The 16,537-nt window shown below is 42.1% G+C and overlaps 1 protein-coding gene across 6 annotated transcripts in view; it reads left to right on the top strand.

The window, feature by feature from the left end:
• Positions 1-16,537, top strand: part of RNF8 (ring finger protein 8) — a 104,821-nt gene that overhangs the window by 22,231 nt on the left and 66,053 nt on the right. For all 6 annotated transcript variants that reach the window (XR_002477594.2, XM_064361079.1, XM_012464336.2 and 3 more), the window contains exons 4-6: positions 4,119-4,181; positions 7,026-7,115; positions 9,341-9,448. Coding sequence is in view for 5 of the 6 variants with exons in the window: in XM_064361079.1 (XP_064217149.1) it covers positions 4,119-4,181; positions 7,026-7,115; positions 9,341-9,448 (261 nt within the window). In the remaining variant the exon portion in view is untranslated. The remainder of the gene's footprint in view (positions 1-4,118; positions 4,182-7,025; positions 7,116-9,340; positions 9,449-16,537) is intronic.

The raw sequence follows: 16,537 nt of genomic DNA, 5'->3' as shown, positions 1-16,537 counted from the left end.
AAATGTGTCCCAGAGATTCTCGTATGTTGTGTCTTCGTTCTCATTGGTTTCAAAGAACATCTTTATTTCTGCCTTCATTTCATTGTTTATCCCGTCAACATTCAAGAGCCAGTTGTTCAGTTTCCATGAAGCTGTTCGGTTCTGAGTTAGTTTCTGAATTCTGAGTTCTAACTTGATTGCACTGTGGTCTGAGAGACTGTTTGTTATTTCCGTTCTTTTGCATTTGCTGAGGAGTGATTTACTTCCAATTATGTGGTCAGTTTTAGAGTAGGTGTGATGTGGTGCTGAGAAGAATGTATATTCTGTGGATTTGGGGTGGAGAGTTCTGTAAATGTCTATTAGGTTTGCTTGGTGCAGGCTTGAGTTCAGTCCTGGATATCCTTGTTAATTTTCTGTCTTGTTGATCTGTCTAATATTGACAGTGGAGTGTTAAAGTCTCCCACTATTATTGTGTGGGAGTCTAAGTCTCTTTGTAAGTCATTAAGAGCTTGCCTTATCTATCTGGGTGCTCCTGTATTGGGTGTATATATACACTCTTTTTGTTGCATTGATCCTTTTACCATTATGTAATATCCTTCTTTGTCTCTTTTGATCTTTGTTGGTTTAAAGTCTATTTTATCAGAGATGAGAATTGCAACTCCTGCTTTTTTTTGCTCTCCATTTGCTTGGTAAATCTTCCTCCATCCCTTTATTTTGAGCCTTTGTGTATCCTTGCATGTTAGATGGGTTTCCTGGATACAGCACACTGAGGGGTTTTGGCTTTTTATCCAATTTGCCAGTCTGTGTCTTTTGATTGGGGCATTTAGCCCATTTACATTTAGGGTTAATATTGTTACGTGTGAATTTGATCCTGCCATTTTGATGCTAGCTGGCTGTTCTGCCCATTAGTTGATGCAGTTTCTTGTGTCGATGCTCTTTACCATTTCGTATGTTTTTGGAGTGGCTGGTACTGGTTGTTCCTTTCTGTTTAGTGCTTCTTTCAGGAGCCCTTGTAGAGCAGGCCTGGTGGTGATGAAATCTCTGAGTACTTGCTTGTTTGTAAAGGATTTTATTTCTCCTTCACTTATGAAGCTTAGTTTGGCTGGATATGAAATTCTGGGTTGAAAGTTCTTTTCTTTAAGGATGTTGAATATTGGCCCCTACTCTCTTCTGGCCTGTAGGGTTTCTGCTGAGAGATCTGCTGTGAGTCTGATGGGCTTCCCTTTGTGGGTAACCTGACCTTTCTCTCTGGCTGCCCTTAGCATTTTCTCCTTCATTTCAACCCTGGTGAATCTGACGATTATGTGCCTTGGGGTTGCTCTTCTTGAGGAATGTCTTTGTAGTGTTCTCTGTATTTCCTGGACTTGAGTATTGGCCTGCCTTGCTAGGTTGGGGAAGTTTTCCTGGATAATATACTGAAGAGTATTTTCCAGCTTGGATTCGTTCTCTCCATCACATTCAGGTACACCTATGAAACGTAGATTATGTCTTTGCACATAGTCCCATATTTCTTGGAGACTTTGTTCATTCCTTTTTACCCTTTTTTATCTAATCTTGCCTTCTTGTTTTATTTCATTGAGTTGATCTTTGACCCCTGATATCCTTTCTTCTGCTTGTTCAGTTCGGCTGTTGAAACTAGTGTATGCTTTGCGAAGTTCTCGTGTTGTGTTTTTCAGCTCCATCAATTCATTTATATTCCTCTCTAAGTTGTTTATTCTCATTAGCATTTCATCAAATCTTTTTTCAAGGTTCTTAGTTTCTTTGCATTGGGTTAGAACATGTTCTTTTAGCTCAGCAAAGTTTCTTATTACCCACCTTCTGAAGCCTGTTTTTGTCAATTCATCACACTCATTCTCCATCCAGCCTTGTTCCCTTGCTGGTGAGGAGTTGTGATCCCTTGTAGGAGGAGAGACGTTCTGGTTTTGGGTGTTTTCATCCTTTTTGTGCTGGTTTCTTCCCATCTTTGTGGATTTATCCACCTGTCGTCTTTGTAGTTGTTGGCTTTCAGATTGGGTCTCTGAGTGGACGTCCAGTTTGTTGTTGATGAAGTTATTTCTTTCTGTTTCTTAGTTTTCCTTCTAACGTTCAGGCCCCTCTGCTGTAGGACTGCTGAGGTCCACTCCAGGCCCTGCTTGCCTGGGGATCACCTGCAGCAACTGCAGAACAGTAAGGGTTGCTCCCTGTTTCTTCTGCTATCTTTGTCCCAGAAGGATACCCGCCCGATGTCAGTCTGAGTTCTCCTTTATGAGGTGACTCTTTGGATTTATGGGGGTCAGGGAGCTGCTTGAGGAGATAGTCTGTCTACTTTATAGGAGCTCAAGTGCTGAGCTATGAGCTCCATTGTTCATTCAGAGCTGCTGGGCAGGTACATTTAAGTCTGCTGCGGCAGAACTCATAAATCCCCCTTTTTTTCCCAGGTGCTCTGTCATGGGGAGTTAGGGCTTTATTTATAAATTTCTGTTGTGCTGCTGCCTTTTTTCAGGGCTGCCCTGCCCAGCGAGGAGGCAATGTAGTCACTGTCTGCCTACAGAGGCTTTGCTGAGCTGCTGTGGGCTCCGCCCAGCTGCCTTGTGAACTTCCCTGCAGTCCTGTATATACAAGTATAGTTAGAACTGCCTCGGCAATGGCGGCCCACCTCTGTAATGGTGGACTCTTTCTGTAATGGCGGGCTGCTTCAGCAATGGCAGACTACCTCTGTAGTGGTAGACTGCCTTGGTAATGGCAGATTCCCCTCCCCCACAGAGCTGGACTGTCCTTGGTTCAGCTGTGCTTGCTATGAAACTCTCAATCCAGAGTGTTTCAGATTGCTGGTTTTTTTTGGGGGGGGGTGGGACCAGCCAAGCCTGATCACCTGGCTCCCTGCCTCAGACCCCCTTTTTTTTTTTTTTTTCAGTTGAACGGGTGACTCTGTCTCCCAGGTGTTCCAGTCACCTGTTGAAAAGGCACAGGGATCTGTGTGATTTCCCGTGCAGCGATCCACTGCGCAGTCTGAAATAGCCACACTGAGATTTGTGGCTCTTTTTTGTCCGGGAATCTCCTGGCCTGGCTCCCTGTTTCAGTCCCCTTTTTTATCAGTTGAATGGGCGACTCTGTCTCCCAGGAGCTCCAATCTCCAGCTAAAACGGCGCCTAGAACCGTGTATTTTGTGCAGAGACCCGCCTCACTGGGGCGCCGGCCCAAACAGCTGCGCTTGCGACCCGTGGGGCTCCTCCGCCTGGGAATCTCCTGGTCTGTGGGCAGTAAAAATCCGTCTGTAAATGTGGCGTCCACTCACCCTCCGCACTTCCGCTGGGAGCTGCAATCCTGAGCTGCTCTTAATCGGCCATCTTGGATCCTCCACACCTTTTTTTTTTAAGTACTCAAATTGCCTGGTACTAGGGAGTTCTGATGGTTATAAAGATGCTTAACAAATGGTTTTTGCCATTAAGGAATTTATCTTGTTGAAGAAGCAAGATGTATCACTCACATAATATAATCAGAGAGTAGTTTTCAGTCAATATAGTAAACTAGAGAACAATTTCAAGTTGGCATGTTAAATGGGTAGGTAGCTCTTAAGGACAGAAGAGCCTAGAAGTTCTTTTGGAAGGTTCTAGACATATAGGTTAATGATAACCTGGAAAGCTTCCCAACTGGAGGGGGCTGACGAGGAAATATAGCGTTAGTTCAGGCAAGGAGAGAAGAGGAGCAGTGTATAAACTGAAGTGGTAAGGACTCAGAATGAGACAGCGTGGCCAGAATAGAGGGAAAAGAAGGATGCTAGATGTTATTAGTGCCAGCATTGAGGATTACATCTGAGTTTAGGTATTTGGGGGCTCAGAATTGCTCAGTTTACATCCTTTTGGGAATCATGGCATTAGTCTGTGAAGGAGGCTTGGACTGTTAGGCCATAGTACTTCCAGAACAGCCGAAGTGGTGGCTTAAAGCTGACAGTCCTGAGGTGTGCAGTATTTGAGCAGGTAACTCTGCTCAAATTCTTTGCTGCCAACAGCTTGAAGTAAAACAGGAGATTTTCTACCTGCTCCCTCACCCCTGTTGCTTCCAGATGCTCACACTAGCTGGTCTGCTCTGCTTGTTGCTGGATTGTGTTTCTTTTTTATTTTCCCTGCAGAGAAACTTTCCATTTTGTTTTGGCTTTGCAGGGTTTGGAGATAGTGCAAGGAGAAGAGGACCTGAAGCAACAGCTGGCCCAGGCTCTGCAGGAGGTAACTTTGCCATAGTACTAAGATTATGGTGGGCTGTGGAGTGGGGAGCAGCCAGGCATCACATGACCACTGGCTGCTTCTGCTGCTGAGCCCATACCTCTGTGGCATCTCCAGTCTGCAAACAGAGCAGGTGGCAGCTGCTTACACCGTCAGTTCAGAGATTTGGAGCCTTACAGACATGCCAGACAACATGAAAACTTAACATCTTCATCTGAGCAGAAGTTACTCTGGTGAAGGTGGAATGGAGCTTTAGCAGTTAGGAGGCTCTCTGGGGAAGTGGCTCCACTTCCAGAAAGGTGAGGGCAGCAGAGGGAAAATGTGAGCTATGACTTGGCCACCAGGGCCTGTGAAGGCCTCTGTTACCACACCATCCCTGAGCTGTGGTTAACCAGAAACAATTCGAGAATGTACCAGTTAAACATTTTAGGCCAGGTTGAGAATGTGTAGTTTAACAATCAACAAAACATATCAATTTTTTGAAAAGGTAAAGCTCAACAGGTCTAAAATTCTCCTAAAAGATTGCCTGTAATTTATTTAATTTAACCTGACTACTCTCATTTGGTTATTTTTTTCTGTGCTTTTGCATCTTTAAAACCTGCTTTGTCTTCTACCTTTAATGTATTATGATTAGTAGTTTAGTGCACATTTAGTCAGGATGGTTCATCTCATTGGGGAAATTGAGCAAATCTCATTTGAATTTGTTCAGAGGAATTTATCCTTACATTCTTTTACTGTAAACCTACCTCCCAATCTTATAGTGCTAACAGTCATATAGTATTATGACAAGGTGCTTGCCTTGATCTCCTTAAGGGTTGCACAAATAGCTCTGGAAATAATTAGATGAAAGTTAATTCAATCTTTTTAGAATTTTATTTTTTGAGCTTATTTTCTAGGGTGGGAGAGTAGGTATGTTTCCCCTTTGGAGCATTATTAAGTTAATATTCCGACATTGTTTTGAGATTTAAAAAGGCTATGGTTCTGCTAGTTGGAAATCCCTGAGGGATCACTGAGTGCCCTGCACCCTCTCCTGAGACAGGAAAACACACTATCATTTAGCATGGGATACTTGTCCACGCATTTATTAGTTTAAGATGTGATACTCCTAGGTCATGGTTCTATACCATTATGCCACTCTCAGGTGAAGCAATGGTGGTTTTTTGTTCTACCATTCTGGTCTCTTTGAAAGCCGTTCTTTACCAGACCATTGTAAAAAGTTGCATTTATATGCAACTCAAAAAACTCCTCTGAATGCTTTTCATACCTGTTATCTTGCTTTGTTTTATTTTATTTGTGTATTTATATTTTGAGGTGGAGTTGTGCTCTTCTTGCCCAGGCTGGAGTTCAATGTCGCAATCTCAGCTCACTGCAACCTCCGCCTCCTGGGTTCAAACGATTCTCCTGCCTCAGCCTCACCTACCAAGTAGCTGGGATTACAGGCTTGTGCTACCACGCCTGGCTAATTTTGTATTTTTAATAGAGATGGGTTTTCTCCATGTTGGTCAGGCTGGTCTTGAACTCCCAACCTCAGGTGATCCACCTGCCTCTGCCTCCCAAAGTGCTGGGATTACAGGCATGAGCCACTGCACCCAGCCTGTTATTTTCTTACCAATGCTGAGGTACGAGGGGACACCTATTTTCCCAGTTTATTTTTATTTTTATTTTGAGACAGTGTCTCGTTCTGTCACCCAGGCTGTAGCGCAGTGGTGCAATCTCAGCTCAATGCAGTCTCCACTTCCCGGGCTCAGATGATGCTCCCACTTCAGTCTCCTGGGTAGCTGGAACCACAGGTGCGTGCCACCATGCCCAGCAAATTTTTTGTATTTTTGGTAGAGCTGGGGTTTCACCTTGTTGCCCAGGCTGGTCTCAAACTCCTGAGCTCAAGTGATCCACCTGCCTCGGCCTCCTAAAGTGCTAGGATTACAGGTGTGAGCCATCACAACCAGCCATAATTTCCCATTTTATAGATGAGAAAGTTAAGATACACATATCTAATTAGTGAGTCACGTTGAAGACCCAGGCTTTCTGACATAACTGCTTTTTTTTTTTTTGCTTTAATTTTTAAAATTTGCTTCTTGAATAATATCTTTTCAAAAATACTTATTCCACCTTCTTTTAAAAAGGATTTGAGGCGAGATTCTAAAATAAAATCTATACTTAAGCATGAGGGTGCTCATAAATTATGTTTCATAGATGTGGAACCTCTTAACATTCAGCATAGGCATTTAGTCACAGTGAATGAGTGGTTAGCTCCGAGGTGTGCCTTCTTCCAGAAGACACTGGCAGGGTTCAGGCAGCATTGTCTTATGAGTATGTATTTGTAGTGTATGATTTGTAGAATAAATAGGTTAAAGATCTTTTTTTTTCAATGAAAATGACTGTCTAATTTCTCTGATTCCCGTTTCCCTCTGATTATTTCATAAAAGCCACTTCTAGTTCTGAATAGCCTGTAATTACTTACTAGTTCTTAAATACTGGTTCCCAGAATCACTTGGGTGGCTTTAAAAAAAAAAAAAAGCACATTTCTGGGCCCCAAGCCAAACCTATAGAAGCAGACTCAGGGACGCAGTGAAAGTTCTTCAGTTGACTTGGATGGTCACCAATGTTGGGTTAATTTCAGAGGCCCTAGTGCATTTGGTGGCCGCCTTCTGTAACTGCCGTTTCCCCTGAAAAAAGCAGCAGGTAGGTAAGATAGCCTGATGGAATAAAGGCATTATTTTGAAATTGCCAGTTTATCCATCCCTGAACCAAAGTCACTAACTAAAGGGAGAGAACAGGCATGTTTGTGGCTTAAAAGAAGGATGCCGTGTAGTTCATCCTGAGTATGTATCTGCTATGTTTTTGCAGCATCGGTCTCTAATGGAAGAGCTAAATCGCAGCAAGAAGGATTTTGAAGCAATCATTCAAGCCAAGAACAAAGAATTGGAGCAGACCAAGGTACTGGAAAGAAGATGGGTGGTTTAGAATTTGGTTAGTGCATGCAACTCAGCATTTTCAACAGTGCAAGGGTTGCCATGGTAAATGAAGAGAGAGATTATGACTGCTCCTTGCCTCTGGGGAAATAATCTATAAAATTATTGACAGAAGGTAATCCCTGTAAGACAACATCTGTTTCTTCCCCTTGTTCAGAAGCAAAATGCTGGGAATAAGGCACTTGCATCCTGCATTCTAGTCCTTTGTCCATGGTGAATACTCCTTCAAGGTGTGTCACTGATACAGACTGAGGGATATTGTAGTCAAGAAATAGTTCCTCTTGAACTATGTAATTTGAATTACATAAACTAAAGTGAATTACTTAATGCAATTCCTTCCCATGTCAAATAAGTAGAACTCTTGAATTAGGGGTTATAAACTTAAGTGCTCACCAGGGCCAGACTGGTAATAAAAGTGAGTGAAGTGGCCTGAATGTAAGAACACAGTGGGGAGCTAAGCAGCCTGTGGCTCACTGGATAGGGGTACTTGCACCCACTCCCATCCCAGGAGGCCACTCTTCTCTGTTCAGCCTTCTTTTCATCCAGAAGTGCAGGCCCAGTGTTGTCAGTTCTTCTGATTTTTCCACAGCAGATGAAAATCCAAATGTTTAAGTGAAATATCTTAATTTTTAAATATTGGTAACAACTTCAGCTTTGTGTATGTGTGTGTGTGTGTGCGCGCGTGTGTCTTTTAATATGAAGGCCAAGCTAAACAAGTCTGCAGGGTGGATCCAGTCCACAGGCCACCAATTTGCAACCTCTGACTTGAAGTTAATACCTGAGTCTGACTAATCTCTCATCCCACCCCCTCCATGTATAGACCTACAGCTGAAGAAGGGACTTGTTTTAGTTGGTTTGATTTCCTCTTTAAATCACGTAATACCTTCCTTTCCAACCTCCAAGAAACTACCACATCTTTTTAAACCCAGTGATTCATAAGTTCTCAGGGAATTTGACTATAGTTAGAAATGGGTCCAGACCTTTTTCACTACCCTAAGCAGTCTGCCAGTCTTTGCTTTGAGTGGAAAAGAAAATAGAAAGATGAAAAATGAGCCAGCCACTCATATATACCCAAATGGTCTTTCCACTCCCCCTCAGGGACTCTTAATGCTTTCTGTTTTGGGGATGAAGTACTAAAATGAATGTCTGCTTCAAGAGAGCATATCTAGGATCCTACTTAAAAAGTGTGTCACATGTAGTCTGACCTCTTGGGGAAAGCACAGGGAGATAGTACTACAGGCCTCTGCAGGAGTGGGACGTGGCAGGTATCATGGAGCATGGAGCCTGAAGTTAGTTCAAGAGGCCCTCCCTCCAGTTTTCTGCCTCCAGAGGTATACCTTACTTTATAGAAGAGACAGCTGCAAAGAACACAGCAACTTTATAACTAATTTGCATTTCCTGCCTCTCTGGACTATTCATGTCTCTTTTCTTGTCCAGTGAGTTTTTAATTGTTTGGGATGATTTTATGTAACATCTGAACTACAGCTTTCTATAGACTACTTAATACCCATCTGGTCTTGAGTGGTTGGTGTGGTTAGTATGCCACCTGCATTTTTTCTCATTTGATTACTTTTGGAGAAGGAGACAGAAACTACAATGCAAATACTGAAAAAGTGGTGTTTTAGTCCATTCAGGTTACTATGAAAAAAAACCCTTAAACTGTGTAGCTTAAAAACAGAAATTTATTTCTCACGGTACTGGAGGTTGGGAAATCCAAGATCAGGGTGCTGGCATATTTGGTGTCTGGTGAGGGCTGTCTTCTGACTGGGGTCTTGCTGTGTCCCTACATGGTGGAAGGGGCAAACAAGCTCTCCTTGGGCCCGTTTTATAAAGGCCACTAACCCCATTTATGAGCATGGAGCCCTCATGGCCTAGTCACCTCCCAAAGGCCCCACCTCTTAATACCATCACATTTGAAATTAAGTTTCAGCATGGGAATTTGGGGGGAAACACACACATTCAGACCATAGCAAGTAGGGAGGGAAAATAAAGGAGGTTAGTGCTCTGTTTTAGAAAACAGGTATTGACAAACAGCAACCCTTAGGGAAAGTGTTATATTCTCATGTTGCTGCACCAGAATGAATCATTAATTAAGACTGAATCCTATTTTAGAAAATTAACCCTGCTCCCTGTCCCATTTTGCATTTTTGTTGGTTCGCTGAATGACAGGTGGGGTTGTGTGTCTTGCAGGAAGAGAAGGAGAAGATGCAAGCACAGAAGGAGGAAGTTCTCAGCCACATGAATGATGTGCTAGAGAATGAGCTCCAATGTATTATTTGTTCAGAATACTTCATTGAGGTAATTATGAACAGTTGCTCACCCCTTCTTTTTTCTTTGAGACAGAGTCTCGCTCTGCCACCCAGGCTGGAGTGCAGTGGCATGATCTTGGCTCACTGCAACTCTGCCTCCTGGGCTCAAGCAATTCTTGGGCCTCAGCTTCCATAGTAGCTAGGATTACAGGCATGGGCCACCATGCCCGGCTAATTTTTTGTATTTTTAGTAGACATGGGGTTTCGCCATGTGGGCCAGGCTGGTCTCGAGCTCCTGAGCTCAGGTGATCCACCCACCTCAGCCTCCCAATAGTGCAGCCTTTTAAACGGGTAAACGTCATTAAAATATGGTCACTTTGGGAATTCAAGGCCCAAGCTGAATATATTTCAGGGACTCTGAGGCTTCTTATGGAAATGAAACATCTTTCTACCATCTGTTAGCCTATCATATTTTTGCGCTGGCTTATTTATTTATTTAACAAATTCTGCCATTTGTGACCAGTTCATCTTGGACCACAAGTGTTAAACTCAAGTTGCTAAATGACAGTGCTTTTCAGACTCCTTTAAAAAGAAGGCTGGGTGCAGTGGGTCACACCTGTAATCTCAGCACTTTGGGAAGAGGCCAAAGCATGCAGATCACTTGAGGTCAGGAGTTTGAGACCAGCCTGGCCAACATGGTGAAACCCTGTCTCTACTAAAAATACAAAAATTAGCCGGGCGTGATAGTGTGTGCCTGTAGTCCCAGCTACTCAGGAGGCTGAGGCAGAAGAATCACTTCAATTCGGGATGCAGAGGCTACAGTGAGCCAAGATCATTCCACTGTACTCCAGCCTGGACGACAGAGCAAGGCAGAAAAAAAAGAAAAATGAAAACAAAAATAAAAAGAAAAATGCAGGTTGGGTGCAATGGCTCACGCCTATAATCTGAGCACTTTGGGAGGCTGAGGTGTGTGGATCACCTGAGGTCAAGAGTTTGGGACCAGGCTGGTAAACATGGCAAAACCCCGCCTCTACTAAAAATACAAAAATTAGCCTGGCATGGTGTGTGCACCTGTAGTCACAGCTACTCGGGAGGCTGAAGCAGGAGAATTGCTTGAACCCAGGAAGCAGAGGTTACAGTGAGCTGAGATCACACCACTGCTGCACTCCAGCACGGGTTATAGAGCGAGACTCTGTCTCAAAAAAAAAAAAAAAAAAAAAAAAATACGGGTAATGTATACACACACAACTTTCTTTTCTCAGGTGATCTTTAGGGAGGTTGGGTCCATTAGCCTCTTGAAAAATCTCTCCTGGGCAGACCTGTTTCTTTTGCTCTGGATTAGACTTCAGGTCATAATTTCCCCCATAGTGATTCCCTACTCTGGAGAAACTCAGTGTTGGTTTGACAGGGTTTATGGACTCCAGTAGAGGAAAACAAGGATGGGGGTTGAAATAAATGATGAGTTAGCCAACCGGGAGCATCTGCAGATACGTATAAGACTTAATCAATTTGACCTGTGTTTTATTCACAGAATACTGTCTTATCTACTCTACTGATCATCTCTTAAAATCAGTCTCAGAAAAATGTTTCATTTTACTTATTTATTTATTTGTTTATTTTTGAGACAGAGTCTCACTGTGTCGCCTAGGCTGGAGTGCAGTGGCACAATCTCTGCTCGCTGCAACCTCCACCTCCTAGGTTCAAGCGATCCTGCCTCAGCCTCCCAAGTAGCTGGGTCTACAGGCACCCACCACCACAGCTAGCTAATTTTTTTGCATTTTTAGTAGAGATGGGATTTCACCATGTTGCCCATGCTGGTCTTGAACTCCTGACCTCAGGTGATCTGCCTGCCTCGGCCTCCCAAAGTACTGGGATTACAGTGAGCCTGGCCAGATGTTTCATTTTTATCAGATGGGTTTTCAGGGCTGTTTATGAGAGCTTGTCTCATATAATAAACACAGTGTTTCCTAGCTTCTGTGCTCAGCTTGGCATTTGAAAAATACATAGTATCCATGTTATTTTGCACTGTTATCCTAAAAGCACAAATGAGGACTTTTGAGCCTCAGAAAAAGTTTTACCTTAGGAGATGTACATAAACAAGAGTAAAAAAGAGAAAGGTTTATATTTTTAGGAGTGAAAAGGGCTCTGGCAGAAATTGACCAGAGGGACTACTCAGAGGAGTCCCTCAAATGCAGGCTTCCTTTTGCTTTCTCTCTTTATTGGCCCATTTACTTAGATGTTCAGGCACTGTCAATAAATTCATTACATTTTTAGGACTTTTTTAGTTTCTTTTTTGCTTAGCATTTTTAGTTGCCTTCTATATTATTTTACTTTTAGATTTCTTTAGAAATGATATCTTACATAATTCTGTATACTAATATTTAGTATGCATTCTCTTTCATTTGTTAATTAGCAAGACATAAATTTGTTTTTCTTTTAAAAAAATTTGTTTTATAAAAGCATCAGATTGGTGGAAAATAATTATAATTTTTATTGTTTGTTTTTGTTTTATTTCCAGACAGTGTCTCACTCTGTCACCCAGGCTGGAGTGCAGTGATGCCATCATGGCTCACTGCAGCCCCCACGTCACAGGCTCAAGTGATCTTGCCACCCCAGCCTCCTAACTAGCTGGGACTACAGACTGTGCCACCATGCCTGACTTTTTTTTTTTTTCTTGTAGAGCTGAGGTTTCACCATGTATCCCAGGCTGGTCTTGAATTTCTGGGCTCAAGCAATCCACCAGCTTCAGCCCCCTAAGTGCTGGGATTAGAGGTGTAAGCATTCACAAATCATTCTCATTAGGGAACAATTACTAGTCCTACTCATATCCAGTAACATTTTGTTTGCAAGGTGGTCCCCACATTGGCAGCGTGGTCAGAGTTGGTGGACTGAAACAGATAAATCAGCCTGTCTGGAGCCTGAATCTGTGAACTTAACTTTGACAAAAGAAAATGATTGTCTAACATAAAGCTTAAAATTTCCCAACCCTAAGATAGATAGATAGATAGATAGATAGATAGATTGATTGATTGATTGATTGATTGGAGAAAGAGTCTCCCTGTTACCCAGGCCAGAGTGCAGTGGTATAATTTTGGCTCACTGCAACCTCCACCTCCTGGGTTCAAGCGAATCTTGTGCCTCAGCCACCTGAGTAGCTAGGATTACTGGTGTGTACCACCATGACCAGCTAATTTTTGTATTTTTATTTTTATTTTTATTTATTTTTATTTTTATTTTTTATTGCATTTTAGGTTTTGGGGTACATGTGAAAAACATGCAAGGTTGTTGCATAGGTGCATACGTGGCAGTGTGATGTGCTGCCTTCCTCCCCTTCACCCATATCTGGCATTTCTCCCCATGCTATCCCTCCCCAACTCCCCACCCCGCCGCTGTCCCCCCCACTCCCCCACAACAGACCCCCGTGTATAGTGCTCCCCTCCCTGTGTCCATGTGTTCTCCTTGTTCAACACCCGCCTGTGAGTGAGAACATGTGGTGTTTGATTTTGTGTTCTTGTGTCAGTTTGCTGAGAATGATGGTTTCCAGGTTCATCCATGTCCCTACAAAGGACGCGAACTCATCGTTTTTAATGGCTGCATAATATTCCATGGTGTATATGTGCCACATTTTTCCTGTCCAGTCTATCATCGATGGGCATTTGGGTTGGTTCCAGGTCTTTGCTATTGTAAACTGTGCTGCTATGAACGTTCGTGTGCATGTGTCCTTATAGTAGAACGATTTATAATCCTTTGGATATATGCCCAGTAATGGGATTGCTGGGTCAAATGGAATTTCTATTTCTAGGTCCTTGAGGAATCGCCACACTGTTTTCCACAATGGTTGAACTAATTTACACTCCCACCAACAGTGTAAAAGTGTTCCTATTTCTCCACATCCTCTCCAGCATCTGTTGTCTCCAGATTTTTTAATGATCGCCATTCTAACTGGCGTGAGATGGTATCTCAATGTAGTTTTGATTTGCATTTCTCTAATGGCCAGTGATGATGAGCATTTTTTCATATGCTTGTTGGCCTCACGTATGTCTTCTTTTGTAAAGTATCTGTTCATATCCTTTGCCCACTTTTGAATGGGCTTGTTTGTTTTTTTCTTGTAAATCTTTTTTAGCTCGTTGTAAATTCTGGATATCAGCCCTTTGTCAGACGGGTAGGCTGCAAAAATTTTTTCCCATTCTGTTGGTTGCCGATTCACTCTATTGACTGTTTCTTTTGCTGTGCAGAAGCTGTGGAGTTTGATTAGGTCCCATTTGTCTATTTTGGCTTTTGTTGCCAATGCTTTTGGTGTTTTGGTCATGAAGTCCTTGCCTACGCCTATGTCCTGAATGGTTTTGCCTAGGTTTCCTTCTAGTGATTTTATGGTGTTAGGTCTTATGTTTAAGTCTTTAATCCATCTGGAGTCAATTTTAGTGTAAGGTGTCAGGAAGGGGTCGAGTTTCTGCTTTCTGCATATGGCTAGCCAGTTTTCCCAACACCACTTATTGAACAGGGAATCCTTTCCCCATTGCTTGTTTTTATCAGGTTTGTCAAAGATCGGGTGGTTGTAGATATGTTGTGTTGCCTCCGATGCCTCTGTTCTGTTCCATTGGTCTATATCTCTGTTTTGGTACCAGTACCATGCTGTTTTGATTACTGTAGCCTTGTAGTAGAGTTTGATGTCTGGTAGTGTGATGCCTCCCGCTTTGTTCTTTTTGCTTAGAATTGACTTGGCTATGCGGGCTCTCTTTTGGTTCCATATGAAGTTTAAGGTGGTTTTTTCCAGTTCTGTGAAGAAGGTCATTGGTAGCTTGACAGGGATAGCATTGAATCTGTATATTACTTTGGGCAGTATGGCCATTTTCACGATATTAATTCTTCCTAACCATGAACATGGAATGTTTCTCCATCTGTTTGTGTCCTCTCTTATTTCGTTGAGTAGTGGTTTGTAGTTCTCCTTGAAGAGGTCCTTTACATTCCTTGTTAGTTGTATTCCTAGGTATTTTATTCTCTTTGTAGCAATTGTGAATGGCAGTTCGTTCTTGATTTGGCTCTCTTTAAGTCTGTTATTGGTGTATAGGAATGCTTGTGATTTTTGCACGTTGATTTTGTATCCTGAGACTTTGCTGAAGTTGCTTATCAGTTTCAGGAGATTTTGGGCTGAGACAATGGGGTCTTCTAGATATACAATCATATCGTCTGCAAATAGAGACAATTTGACTTCCTCCTTTCCTAATTGAATATCCTTTATTTCTTTTTCTTGCCTGATTGCTCTGGCTAGAACTTCCAGTACTATATTGAATAGGAGTGGTGAGAGAGGGCATCCTTGTCTAGTGCCAGATTTCAAAGGGAATGCTTCCAGTTTTTGCCCGTTCAGTATGATACTGGCTGTCGGTTTGTCGTAAATAGCTTTTATTATTTTGAGATACGTTCCGTCGATACCTAGTTTATTGAGGGTTTTTAGCATAAAGGGCTGTTGAATTTTGTCGAAGGCCTTCTCTGCATCGATTGAGATAATCATGTGGTTTTTGTCTTTGGTTCTGTTTATGTGGTGAATTACATTTATAGACTTGCGTATATTGAACCAGCCTTGCATCCCCAGGATGAATCCTACTTGATCATGGTGGATAAGCTTTTTGATGTGCTGTTGTAATCGGCTTGCCAGTATTTTATTGAAGATTTTTGCATCTATATTCATCATGGATATTGGCCTGTAGTTTTCTTTTCTTGTTGAGTCTCTACCAGGTTTTGGTATTAGGATGATGTTGGTCTCATAAAATGATTTGGGAAGGATTCCCTCTTTTTGGATTATTTGGAATAGTTTCAGTAGGAATGGTATCAGTTCCTCTTTGTATGTCTGGTAGAATTCTGCTGTGAACCCATCTGGACCTGGGCTTTTTTTGGGTGGTAGGCTCTTAATTGCTGCCTCGACTTCAGACCTTGTTATTGGTCTATTCAGGGTTTCGACTTCTTCCTGGTTTAGGCTTGGGAGGAGGCAGCTGTCCAGGAATTTATCCATTTCCTCCAGGTTTTCTAGTTTATGTGCATAGAGTTGTTTGTAATAATCTCTGATGATGGTTTGAATTTCTGTGGCATCTGTGGTGATATCCCCTTTGTCATTTTTTATTGCATCTATTTGGTTATTCTCTCTTTTCTTTTTTATTAGTCTGGCTAGTGGTCTGTCTATTTTGTTGATCTTTCAAAAAACCAGCTCCTGGATTTATTGATTATTTGAAGGGTTTTTCGTGTCTCTATCTCCTTCAATTCTGCTTTGATCTTAGTTATTTCTTGTCTTCTGCTAGGTTTTGAGTTTTTTTGATCTTGCTCCTCTAGCTCTTTCAATTTTGACGATAGGGTGTCAGTTTTAGATCTCTCCTTTCTTCTCATGTGGGCACTTATTGCTGTATATTTTCCTCTAGAGACTGCTTTAAATGTGTCCCAGAGATTCTGGTATGTGGTGTCTTCATTCTCGTTGGTTTCGAAGAACGTCTTTATTTCTGCCTTCATTTCATTGTTTATCCCGTCAACATTCAGGAGAAAGTTGTTCATTTTCCATGAGGCTGTGCGGTTCTGGGTTGGTTTCTGAATTCTGAGTTCTAACTTGATTGCACTGTGGTCTGAGAGACTGTTTGTTATGGTTTCCGTTCTTTTGCATTTGCTGAGGAGTGATTTACTTCCAATTATGTGGTCAATTTTAGAGTAGGTGTGATGTGGTGCTGAGAAGAATGTATATTCTGTGGATTTGGGGTGGAGAGTTCTGTAAATGTCTATTAGGTTTGCTTGTTCCAGGTCTGAGTTCAAGTCCTGGATATCCTTATTGATTTTCTGTCTCGTTGATCTGTCTAATATTGACAATGGTGTGTTGAAGTCTCCCACTATTATTGTGTGGGAGTCTAAGTCTCTTTGTAAGTCTTTAAGAACTTGCCTTATGTATCTGGGTGCTCCTGTATTAGGTGCATATATATTTAGGATTGTTAGCTCTTCTTGCTGCATTGATCCTTTTACCATTATGTAATGTCCTTCTTTGTCTCTTTTGATCTTTGTTGCTTTAAAGTCTATTTTATCAGAGATGAGAATTGCAACTCCTGCTTTTTTTTGTTCTCCATTTGCTTGGTAAATCTTCCTCCATCCCTTTATTTTGAGCCTTTGT

This window comes from Aotus nancymaae, unplaced genomic scaffold (assembly GCF_030222135.1).
Source record: "Aotus nancymaae isolate 86718 unplaced genomic scaffold, 86718_ANA_hifiasm-v0.15.2.pri h1tg000040l, whole genome shotgun sequence".
Taxonomy (NCBI): Eukaryota; Metazoa; Chordata; class Mammalia; order Primates; family Aotidae; genus Aotus; species Aotus nancymaae.
This window is presented reverse-complemented; position numbering and strand designations above follow the sequence as displayed.